General features: G+C 37.0%; 1 protein-coding gene across 1 annotated transcript; it reads right to left on the reverse strand.

Moving 5' to 3' along the window:
* Positions 1-789: 789 nt before the first annotated feature.
* Positions 790-9396, reverse strand: st14b (ST14 transmembrane serine protease matriptase b). Its single transcript, XM_043221229.1, has 19 exons — positions 9046-9396; positions 8073-8232; positions 7831-7961; positions 7677-7747; positions 6715-6899; positions 6528-6563; positions 6202-6436; positions 5929-6071; positions 5304-5401; positions 5100-5206; positions 4649-4782; positions 4456-4560; positions 4260-4367; positions 4054-4170; positions 3822-3944; positions 3238-3421; positions 2892-3163; positions 1890-2026; positions 790-1800 (listed from the first exon to the last, which is right to left on the reverse strand). Exons 1-19 carry the CDS (start codon positions 9139-9141, stop codon positions 1639-1641), a joined length of 2604 nt encoding a protein of 867 aa, XP_043077164.1. The 5' UTR covers positions 9142-9396; the 3' UTR covers positions 790-1638.
* Positions 9397-12253: the final 2857 nt, after the last annotated feature.

Raw genomic sequence — 12253 nt, forward strand, 5'->3', positions numbered from 1 at the left:
ATCATTATAGGGCACAGTTCATGTGTCTGAGATTAAGGATGACATAGTTGCTGTAAAATTTGCCAAAAGTACCAGGGTAGCAAGTGAGTATCGTCATTAAGAGGTGAAATGCTCTTTTGAGTAGGTAGGACCATCATCCCAGAGGTAACTGGAAGACTTCTTTGGGGTGGTCCTGCCTCGGCACTGAACTGAGGAAGGTGACTTTGTCCGTATCTTTGATCTCTTGTAAGATTAAGCCAAAGGTTGTCTGTGCTGATAGGGGTTAGTACAGCAGGCTTCTTCATTCTTCTTCAGTCCAGTATGTAATGCTATTCAGTGCCCATATCAACAGGCTGAAATGGAACTTGAAAGCTTCAGCATTCCGAGTAAACAGAAGTTTCCCATAAGCATATTTGCGTAGCGTTTAAAAAGGGAACACTATTTTAAGAATATGCAAGTTTCATGTGAATTTCGTTTATTTCTGAGTAAATCTCACATATGAAAATATCACATTTGCAAGCTTTACATTACAATTTTAAGACAATAAGCCATTGCATAGATATATATATATATATATATATATATATATATATATATATATATATATATATATACACACATATAAACAAACAAAAACAGAATTAAGATAAGTAAAAGTATTCACTGATCTTTATAGACCTTTTTATAACCTCTTCCTATTTTATGTTGTTTTTAAGGTGTTTACATGTTAAATTTTTTATATTTTAATACATTTTTTGTCTTGACCTCTGATTTCACAACATGAAAAAAATTAAGCAAAAACACTGCAGATAAGAATTTCCCTTTTAATGTTTAACAAAGAATCCACTGAAGTATCAAGGCACATTACGGGAATACCAATCCTGCAAGGAGGACATTAACAAAAATAAAATGAAAAAAATATATATATCATAGATAAAGACTGCAGTAAAACAAAGAGAATTACTATGTAAACAAAAACTTGCCAATTAAAAAATGCTGACATTCATATTTCAAGTTTCAAACTCCACTGGTAAGAACTATTTTTTGTCTATCTATACACACACAAACAAAATACATTTAGTCTGCCACTAAACACAAAGCTTGAAGAAATTAGTTTATCAGCATGTAATATAAAATGAACATGATGTTAAAGCAGATCAAGAAATGCCTAGAATAAATGAAAACTGTAAAATTGTTTCCTGTCACTTACCCATAAAATACATTTGAGCACAGCTCTGATCATGAAGTGGCCGTACAAAAAGGTGAAAATGTAATAAAAACAATGTAATAAAACAAACCTGTCAATTATCACATTAGGCCAACAATTCCATTACAAAAATCCCTGAGACGCACTCAAGTTGTAATGACTTTTAAGCAAGACAGCAAGAATACTTTTCCTCCACAGTAAGAACAACATTTGAGCTGAAAGACTTTGCATTGTTCACACTTTTTTAGAGCATAAATACAAGAAGAAACACATAAAAAGTAACCATGAAAGCTGATTATTATTACATTCAATCTAATAAGAGGACAATTGGCCTGATTTCAGACATTTTTTATGGCCACCGAAATACAATTCAAAGACCATGAATGTCTTAATTATCTTCAATACGGGTTAATATTTTTTGCTTTGGTCCATTTCTTATCAGTGTTGTGACACTATACTCCTGTCATCTCCCTGATCCAGCTGCGGTATGCTGTGACCCGCGTGTAAACACCAGGCCTGTTTCTGCGCCCGCAGCCATCTCCCCAGCTCACTACACCAGCAAGAAACATGCGGCCATTGCTCTCGGCCGACGTCATTGGACCACCTGAGTCACCCTGGCAGAGGAATGACCAATATTGTGTGTTACTGAGAAATGTAAGGCTGTGACATGTATCTGAATGTGAAAAAAAAAACAACGTTTCACCTGACAAGCATCTACTCCTCCGCTCAATACACCTGCACAGATCATGTGTGGTGTTATCCCATCATCCATCAGCTTGTTGCACACAGTGTTGTTAATAATGCGCACCTCGGCCTTCTGCAACACTGATGCAACGTTATCTAAAGCAGAGAGAAAAAAATTTCTTAACTTACTAACAATTTAAGGCCCTTGTGTCATAATTTTTAGCCAGTAACCTGAATTTTTTAGTAATCTCTCTCACTGTCTGGTTCGTACAATCAGAGAAGCTCATATCTTACTGTGTACTTTACACAGTAACTCAAGGCAGGAGTTTAGAGACACTTGACTAAATACGTTTCTCTAGAGTCTAGAGCAGTGGTTCCCAACCTTTTCTTGTTTGAGGCACCCTTGGAAAGCCTTTAAAAAGTTCCCGGCACCCTTATAAGGAAATAGATATTTAAAATCTCTGTAGCTTTTTTTTTATTATTTATTTATTTGTTTCATTTCGAGAGTTTGCATGCAACAACACCTTATACCTAGTCCTAGATGATATGAGAATACTGTTTACACTGATTCTGCCTTAATAAAAAATTTTTGTTGAAATTTTGGCGGCACCCTCAAAAGATCTCACGGCACCCCTTAGTGCCGCGGCACACCGGTTGGGAACCACTGGTCTAGAGGGTTTAAGCATATGAAGGTGCAAAATTTATTTTTTATTTTGATTTTGTCAAAATAATTTCTTTATGGGTTAAAATATACCCTTGAATTAATTAAATTAATCTAGCAGATAAACAGTATATATTTCAATTTATACAAAACTGTAAAATGTATATTATTTCTAATGGTTTAGTTGGACTGGAAAGTCATTTTTGAAGAATGCACTTGATAATTAAACTGCAATACCAAGTTCAACCTCCAGGTGTCAACTGTACATACAGCATCTTTTACACTTTCAAAAACATTACATAATCTTATCAACACCTAACCTTCTACTGGTAGTGCAATGTCGATTGTTGCGTGACTTACCAATTTCCTCTCTCTGTTTGCCCCAGCCAGTGATCCAGACGGATTTGCCTGCTGGGAAGTCATGTGTAGCTTCAGGTAAGCAGACGGGCCAGATGGTGTGGCCGAGGGTTACAGGGCTGTCCAACTCCATCAGAGCAATGTCATTGTCATAGTTCAAGTGATCATAATTGGGGTGAGAAATTATCTGCTTCACATGCTTAAGGGTGGACTTACTAGTCTCCCCTTGGTGAAGCAGACCTAGATACACTTCCCATTGGTCAGGCTGAGAATATCTAGCAAAAGACCAAATATTCAGTCAGGATCAGAGCAGGAGGCAAGGCGACGGCCAAACAAGAGAAGAACTCACTTGAACTTTTCATTGTCCTGCACGCAGTGAGCAGCAGTGAGCAGCCAGCGGTTGCTGATGACAGACGCCCCGCACACATGACCTTGCGTCTTCATGTGGAGGCTGACCTGCCAGGGCCATTCTCCCTCGTTTGAGTCCTTTCCACCCACAATACGACTGGACTTGTAGGGCTTTGTCCCACATTCTACAATGAATCAAACATGAAAACTAACTAGTTTGAAACATCACTGAAAGTACTGTACACTACCTGTCAAAGGTTTTTGAACAGTGAGATTTGAATGTTTTTTAAAGAAGTATTTTCTGCCTGCATCTATTGATCCATAAAAAAGCAAAAGTTGTAATACAAAACAAATGTTTTTTGAGCAGCAAATCATAATATTAGAATGATTTCTGAAGGATCGTGTGACTAGAGTAATGATGCCAAAAGTTAATCTTTGACAATCTTTGCTGTACTTTAAATCAAATAAATGCAGGCTTGATGAGCAGAATAGACTCCTTCAGAAAACAAAAATCGTACAACACAAAAATTTAACATAAAAACCTTTTTACTGGTACGGCATATGAGGAAAGACTTCTGGACTTACTGCATTCAGCTTCATCCGATCCATCCACACAGTCAGTTTCTCCATCACACATAGGGTTCAGCTTGCTAATGCACTGGTTATTCTTGCACTTATATGTGCCAGTAGAGCATTTAACAGCTATGGCTGGATATAAAAGAGGCAACTTAATGTAGCCACTGCTTACTAATAATAATGATAATTGTTTCATTTACTACATACATTTTTGAGGTCAAAATTGACTGAAAGTTCTCACATCTCTCACACTTCGATTCATCTGAGCCATCTCCGCAGTCGTCGTAGCCGTTACAGCGCTTCTGTGCTGGGATACAGCGACCGTTTCGACATGTTAACTCATGAGCTTTGCAGTTCCCTACGGAGAAAAGAGCACAAACAACCAGAAATAGTTTCTATCACTTTTGCTCCGTGGTTCAACATTTTGAGTGCCGGTTTCATCCTTACCACAGTTTTCCTCATCTGTATTATCTCCGCAATCGTTCACTCCATCACAGCGCCAGAAACTGGGCTTGCAGAAGCCGTTCTTGCAGTTTATTTGAGTCTCATTACACCCTGCATGCATGGGTAAAGAAGGTAATGCAGTATCTTAAAAGAGAAAATAACACAAAGACTGAGCGCTGGTAATACGGTGTGAACTTACTGCAGCCCCTTTCATCGCTCATATCTCCACAGTCATTGTAGCCATCACATTGCAGGTTAGTGGACACACACAGATCATTGTCACACTCGAACCTCCCAGGGCAGGCTATGCAAAAATGATTTGCGATATTTCTGTCATGGTTGTAAACGTTGCGTTTTAATGTCAGAAGGAAAAATAATATGATTGTGCTCACGATTAGTGGGTTCAAAGGCCTCGAACTCTGCAGAAAAGCCCTCGCTCACGTAAGACGGGTCCGAATGAAATCTGACTGTTGTTTGATTAGATTTGATTGTATACACCGTTTTAGATGGCTTCTCTCCACATATCCTAAAACAGTTTATAAAATGACAGTTATTAGATTGTCAAATGTTTTAGTCTCTTATACTCACCGAGGCTACATTTAATGCAGCGAAAACTTCTAATATTGTGAAATATTACTACACTTTAAAACAACCGTTTTCTATTTTAATATATTTAAAAACATCCTTTATTCCTGTAATGCAAAGCTGAGAAGCAGTGAAAATAGTTTAATATTTTAAATCAGTGATACTTTCTCAGGATTATTAATAATTAGAAAGTTGAAAAATATAATTTCATCACAAAACATGAATTGTATGATTACTTTTTCAACACTTTTATCTGACCTGTAGTTTATCTCCAAGTAGTCTGCTGGACAGCTGATGGTATTTTGTTCAGTGTTATGTATAGACAACTTGTCAAACTTCACCTTGATATGCTTTCCTGATGGAACCTGTTAGACAGAACATTTAAGAATTTACAATATGAATGTTAGGAACAGATCAGTGATGAAGGAGATGTTAAATCACACTGAGGAAAAATCCTTTTACCTCAATGTTCCAGACACAGTCAGTCTGAGGTGGGTAGTGAGAGGGATAGCCAGGTGATGTGAAGCTACCACGAAGCCCCATCAGTCTCCCTCCACAGTCTAAACAACGTGACAAGACATTATTAACACAAATACTGAGCTTAGATTTCTTGATTTAATAGATTTAACAGCACCCAGAAATAATGCTCACGATAGAATAAGCTTTGGTACGTCACTGACAAGAGGCTGGTAATTTTCTATATAACTGAAATACAACAGTAAAACATGTATATATTAAAAATAAATAAATTATATTATTAAATTATTTTTTTAATATTCAAAGAATCCTGGGAAAAAAGCATCACAGGTACAAAAAAATAAAGCTTTGCCACTGACAAAATAAAATGTATTTTAAAAAATACTTAATCATATTTACGATATTACAAGTAATTGTAAATTGTAACAATAATTAATAACAGTACTGTTTAAACTGAGCAAATAAATGCAGATTTGGCTAGTAAAAATTATGCAAAGTAATGCAAAATACGGTTTTGTGGCAAGTAAGAAATAGCTGTCTATTATCGGCAAAGTCTGTCAAAAATAAACTTTGGACCCTTGTTAGTTTACAATATCTCACTAAACTCTACCTTGAATCGTGGCTGGAATCTGAGAGTAAAATGCCCTGAAACCTGGGAAGTTTTTCTCTTCATTCGTAACCAGTGTAACCAGCATGACGTTCCCAGAAGAGATGAAAATTAGCTTCTCATTAGGTAAGCGATATCCACATTTCCTGCATGAACACATTACTTAAGATTTCATACATCGCAAAGACAAAACAAACAGGCACATGTAACGTGATACAGCTCACACATGTGTTTCTGTGTCATCAAGAGGATGGCTGAGTGTGCATGAACACTTACTCTGTAATGACATGCTTCTCTGATGGTGCTAATGAGTCGTACACTTTGATGAAATCATTACGGCAATCTTTCTCTAAGTCCAAGACGTCAAACTCCAGTCTGATCCTGTGCTCCGGGTCACCCCGGATCTGCCACTCTGTGTAAAGGTTGGGAAGGTAGGCGGAATCTGGAAAACCTGGAGACCTGATAATGTCTATCTGGTTCCCGTGAGCATGATGAGACCTCTTGCTGGACCCTGAAAGACAGAACAAGTTGAATATGAGTCTACGATGTAAACACATTCATGCGATAAACAGCTAAATGTAAAGAAAGCATTGTTAACTCACGTTTGAGGTTTCTGTCGGCTAACCGAGCATCCACAGCTGTAATGCACACCAAAATATGAATTTTGACTGTTAAGAATCAGGCTGAATATTGCTAGACTAAAATGAAGTTTTAGGTTTCTATTTAGATTGCAAGAGGTGACAGACTGAAACTATGCAAGTAATATGATCTCTCTTCCAGCAGATTTACCTCCTGACGTCATGCCATCAATGATGAGGCTATTGTCAGTCCTGCGACTAAACCCCCTCCGGCTTTTCCTTGCATTTTCTCCCCCATCCAGGGATGCCATGGCCTCGTCCACAGCAGATACTTGGGACTCCGGCACATTAAACTCAGACAGGTAATAAGCGATAATACCATTATTATTGCCCTCACTGAAGGGAAAAAACAACAGTGGAGCTTACATTACAAGTAAGCATCAATGAGATCCACAGTGTAAAATAAGTCTGGCATGTGTGATGCTCTAATATACTCTGGGGTGAACTATTCAAAGTTGGCTGACAAAAACTTGTCTTTTGTTTTAAATAACTAAAAATCTAATTTAAAATTAATCTTTACACATACACTATTACTTGTGTAAGTTTGTAAGTCTGATTCTTGTGTCTTAAATGAGTTTTAAATTCTTTATATATTTTTCAATCTTATTTTTATTTCACTTTCTTTTTATGTGACCCTGGCTGTGAAAAAAAAAAATTTTAGTCAGCTAATGTCATTTTTGGTGACTTAACGTTTTCTAAATAAAACCTTCATAAGGTAAAGAACATTCTGTAAAAATGTAACCTTGATATCTTTAATATTGACTGAGTAAACCTATGTCAAAGATTAAAATCATATTGAAATCAAATTTTGATGCTTGTTATAATTTTGAGAATTCAGCCTGGATTTCACAGAGAAGGTTACATTTTTTGCATATGCCAGTGGAAAGAAAAAAAAATTGATTACTTGTATAATGACAATTTAGAGCTTGACCTAAATTTTGTGTTTTCTAAAGCCCAAATACTTAATTCAGTCTGTCAGTTAATATGGGTTCATACAAGGTTAAATGCATACTTAATAACTATACAAAAATTATTAAAAGAAACAACCTTTCTGATTGACCTTTCATGTCAACTCCCGATCATTTTATCCCATAAACGGTATAATTAAATTACCTGAAACCTTGCACACTGGACGCCACATGGTACTTTGACAGTAAGCGCACTTGACCATATATACCTTTGAGCTGAAACATACATCGAATCAAAGATTTAAGCAGGGTTTAAAAAAAAAAAAGATAAATAAAAACATTACAAAGAACCACCTCACCTGCTTTGAGACCTTTAAAGCCAGTTCTTTATATTCAGAGGTGTTGCTGTTTTCATAAGCATCTGAAAATGTCTGACTGGAGATGGTCAAATAACCACTGAACATCTTCCTAACCCTCCCATTATACCTGTCTGTAGCAATAAACACAGTTATACTGTTATCATCAGCACTCAAATGCATAAAATGCGGTTTAATGGTGATAATAACAGTGAGTTGGTTTGTTTCTAAGTTAAATAACTCACAATGGAAATGCCACACTAACAGTCCAGTTACTAATGCAATGATTGCCAGGGCTGTGGGTAGACCTACTGCCACGATGGCCCTGAACGATACCCTCTTCTTCTGCACCTTTTTTGGATCTGATGCTGAAAGAAACTGCTCTGTCTGGCCCAAGTCATGGTCCTACAGAGAAATGCAAACTTGTTTTTACATGTGACTTTTACAAATAAAATGAGTTTTGCAACTGCCCTAAGGAAGTGCTGTACTGTACATGACTAATTTTGAACCGCCCATGTCAAAACAGGCTATTCCTCTTAAGTGGTTCAAACTCATCGGTATGACTATATGGCATAATGCAGCTTCAACTGTTTTTTAAATCCTGAACCAACACCTTGCACTTCAGCGTCAACAACCCACCCCAATCAAGTATGCATTAGCAAAAGCATGCGTTGGTCATGTGACTCAAGTGCCAGCATTTCTTAGTGAAGGAAAAGCAGGTTTTTTTTTTTAGATGGCAATCTTACAGTCACTTCTTATAATAATTAAAAATGTTAAATAAAGCATTAAAGTCAAATTGAAAGAAAAATAACCATTATTTGAATGCAGTGAGACAAAATCAGAGCACACAGGTGTGTGTGTGTGTGTGTATGTGCGTGTTGTGTTTGTTTGTGCCTGTGTGTACATATATATATATGTGTGTGTGTGTGTGTGTGTGTGTGTGTGTGTGTGTGTGTGTGTGTGTGTGTGTGTGCTCGCATTACTGTATGTACACATATGATGATTACAAATAACTTATTAAAATAGGTTATATCACAAAATATTATACAACTAACATATAAACCTACCGTATATGTTCAGCAAATATGAATACCTAACTATTTGGGCAAACACAAACAGCACTGTACATCGTCCCTGAATATCGGAAAATGTAACAAACGACAACGACGGAAAAGGCGGACTAAAAGCAAAAAGTATGATATTCAGTTAAAAACATACCGGAAAATTCTTCCCAGATTTGACTGGCTCCATGTCAAACGATGTATTCGTCAAACTGGCCGCTGTCAGATCTGTGTGTTGCCGTTCGTGCGTCATGCAGGCGGCCTTTTGTCCTCACCTTACAGCGAAACTCGGTGACACGCGCGCGCAGGTGTCCGCTGAAGAAACCGCAAGAAACTAGCCTTCCGCCCCGTTTTACATGATCCTTTGGCGCTAAAAGTGTATAACCCCACTGATTTGACTTTAATGCGGGTTTTGAACCTCAAAATCAAACATCTTTATTGCAAATCGTAAGGTTTCGCTTCCCACTCAGTTTCGAGCTGCAGGTGAGCGCGTCTCAAGCATCCTGTGCAGCACTTCCTGTAGAGGCGCGAACACAGGTGTGACGTGACTAACAGGGAATCAATCATTTCAATCAATCAATAATTTTTTATTTATATAGCGCTTTTAACAACACAGGTTGCATCAAAGCACTGTACAGTATAATGACAGGGATGTATAGTGACGGGAATGAACTTTTTCACTTTCCCTGACAATCTGGCTACTACATTTTCAAGTTAACGGCCATTCAGAACAACTTCTAGCCAAAAGAACAAAGGCTATGTCTAGACTGAACGTGACAGAGCGACTGTTGCAAATCATTTTGTCAGTAGGCTACTAGGAGTGTGCCATATTGACAAAGAAAATAATATCTAAACATTGTCTTAGATTTTTTCGATGAATTGTATACTGAATAATATAAAACCGATGTCGTTTGACTGGAATTATAGCAGATGTGCAACACTAATCATATCTTCATGCGTTTTTAACTTTTCAGGAGATTGTCTGATCTTCATTAACTTAACAATTGACCTAAAAGTTATTTTAGGAACTACACTTCTTTTTCTGGATTCTCCCTTCTTTTAATTATTTCTGTCTTCACCTTGTGTCTACCTGGCTATCAGTTATTAAGTAATCTTACTAGCACAGGTTAATTGGATCAGAACATACAAAAACAAGAAAATGTTATTCAAAAATGTTAAGTGATATGAATGAGTTTGTGTTGCTATTTTGAGGTATGTTATTTTGGTCATGTCAATCAATCAATCAATTACTTTTTGAATTTTGTTTGAATTTCCGACAAAGAAAGATGCCATTGGCATTCCTCTAAGTGGCAGCACATCTTGTCTTGTCTTTAAACAGCACCTCTATAATCATGTTATAATATGTAATGTAATTAACTTTTTTTTTCATTCAAGTCCATGTTAAGATGAACTCCCCTCATCATTTTGTAATTGTAATTTGCAGTTACAGACATATACAATATGTAAAAATTATTATTAATTATTAATTATTATTAATTATTCGTGTATAAGGAAAATGTTGATTTTCTCATTTGATTTATTTTCAAGGACGTTCCTGCACAGTCAGCATCTGTATTCATGCTAACGGTAACAAGTGGTTTTGTGTTCCCCATCGTGTTCATCTTGGGCATAACCCCACATCTATAACAATCGTCATCAAAAGACATTAGGATGATCTACACAGAGACACACACACACACACACACACAGAGAGACAGAGACATACAGACGTTGTATTCAAAGTTGTTGTGTTATCTGTTTGGCAGTATGCACCGTATGTATGTATCACAGAACGGATATATTAACCACAAAGACGAAAGTATGTTTTGTTTCTTGGTTTTATTTGTCTTGATGTTTCAAACCGACTAGCTTGTGTTGCTTTTCTTATGCGCGCCGGAGCAAAAAAGTGCCGCGCAGTCCTGTAACGAATGACTGGAGATTCTCGCCTAATAATAAACACGAATAAACACTTTTGCACCTTTAAAATGAAATAAAATCAGAACAATTTAATACAAACTAACGTCTCCTGTAATTTGACTTTATTCTTAAAATAGTATGACATTAATCGTATTTATTTAGTAAGCTACAGCGTGACTCTAAAGGGTCGCTGTTTTCTATACTGCCGCGTGCAAAGTCAATGTACAGCGGCCCCAAAGAAGCGTAAAAAACATAAATACGAAGTTGACGATCCTGCCTCCACATATCTGCTCATTGGACTGGATTCTTAGAGAAATGCACGTAAAAATTTGTTAATGTTTGTTTTCATTTCAATCATTTAATTAGTCATTTATAGTATACTTTAGCGCTATATTCAGAGTGCGCGCACCAAAAAAAAGTTTGCAGTTCCGAGTGGTGTATGCCTGCTCTTGCCTTTATGAGGAAAATTAGGTTGTTTTAATTTTCCACTCTTAGCCTACTGAGAAAACAAAAATGCAAGTGATCGCACTAGAGCCTTCATGCCCTTCAAAGCGCTTCAGCTTCCGCTCTTCGCACAAACGATTGGATGTCCATCACACGCTGATTTTTATTTATTTATTTATTTTTACATTTATGATGTGAAACGCGTTAAGTTAGTTTATGTTAAGAATCAGATATAGGATGAAGGCTTCATTGATTTTATTAGCGTGTTTTAAATGTCCATGTATGCACACAATGTAGTCAAACACAGCTGGGCTGTATTAAGAATGTTCTACGACATCATGACGTGACAATTGCAAGCAGTTATATGAACGTTCTTTTGTAGAATTCTCTGTTGGGAGTTTTGGCGATTTGTGAAGTTGGTGTTTTTGTGAGTTTGACGAGTTTCTACAGTGTATTTTTTTCGACGGTTTTTGCGGTTTTTGACTTGTTTTCGGACTTTGACTATCGGCTTTGGATTCGCTTCGTATTTTGACTCTCGGTTTTTGACTTCCTTCTGGTTTTGACGCACGATTTTGACTCTGTTTGGACTTCCCGGCTTTGACCCTTTTCTGTTTTTGACCCACGGCCGGACTCTCCTTGATTCAGTAGCTCTGCCGCTGAAAAAACCCGATCCTTTCGTGGAAATGGGAGCGATTGGTGTTTTATCGCTGTGTGTAAGTATGAGATATCCACACAAAATATTACAAACATTGTCCAATAAAGCGCTTAATGATGGTTCAGAACATATTAGCACATGCGACTTAATGTTCACATAGGGAATTTCTCAATTTGTATCAGTGTTCATTGAACACTACAATAAATATGTTTCGTTGCTTTGCGTTCTTAGATATCGAAATGTACACCTGCTAGAAATAAAAAAAACATTCTCAGTTCAGATGTTCAGATGTTTCTACTGAACCTTTGGCTTGTGCAGGTGGAAACACCGAGGGCTGTGTTCGGTGTGC

This window comes from Puntigrus tetrazona, chromosome 21 (assembly GCF_018831695.1).
Source record: "Puntigrus tetrazona isolate hp1 chromosome 21, ASM1883169v1, whole genome shotgun sequence".
NCBI classification, from domain to species: Eukaryota; Metazoa; Chordata; class Actinopteri; order Cypriniformes; family Cyprinidae; genus Puntigrus; species Puntigrus tetrazona.

Excerpts from the sequence above, each read along its gene's own strand:
- st14b (XM_043221229.1), bottom strand. The coding sequence starts at position 9,141 with ATGACGCACGAACGGCAACACACAGATCTGACAGCGGCCAGTTTGACG. Across the intron at positions 8,233-9,045 it reads AATCTGGGAAGAATTTTCCG|GACCATGACTTGGGCCAGAC; the intron begins GTATGTTTTTAA and ends ATTTCTCTGTAG. Across the intron at positions 3,164-3,237 it reads CAGGACAATGAAAAGTTCAA|ATATTCTCAGCCTGACCAAT; the intron begins GTGAGTTCTTCT and ends GTCTTTTGCTAG.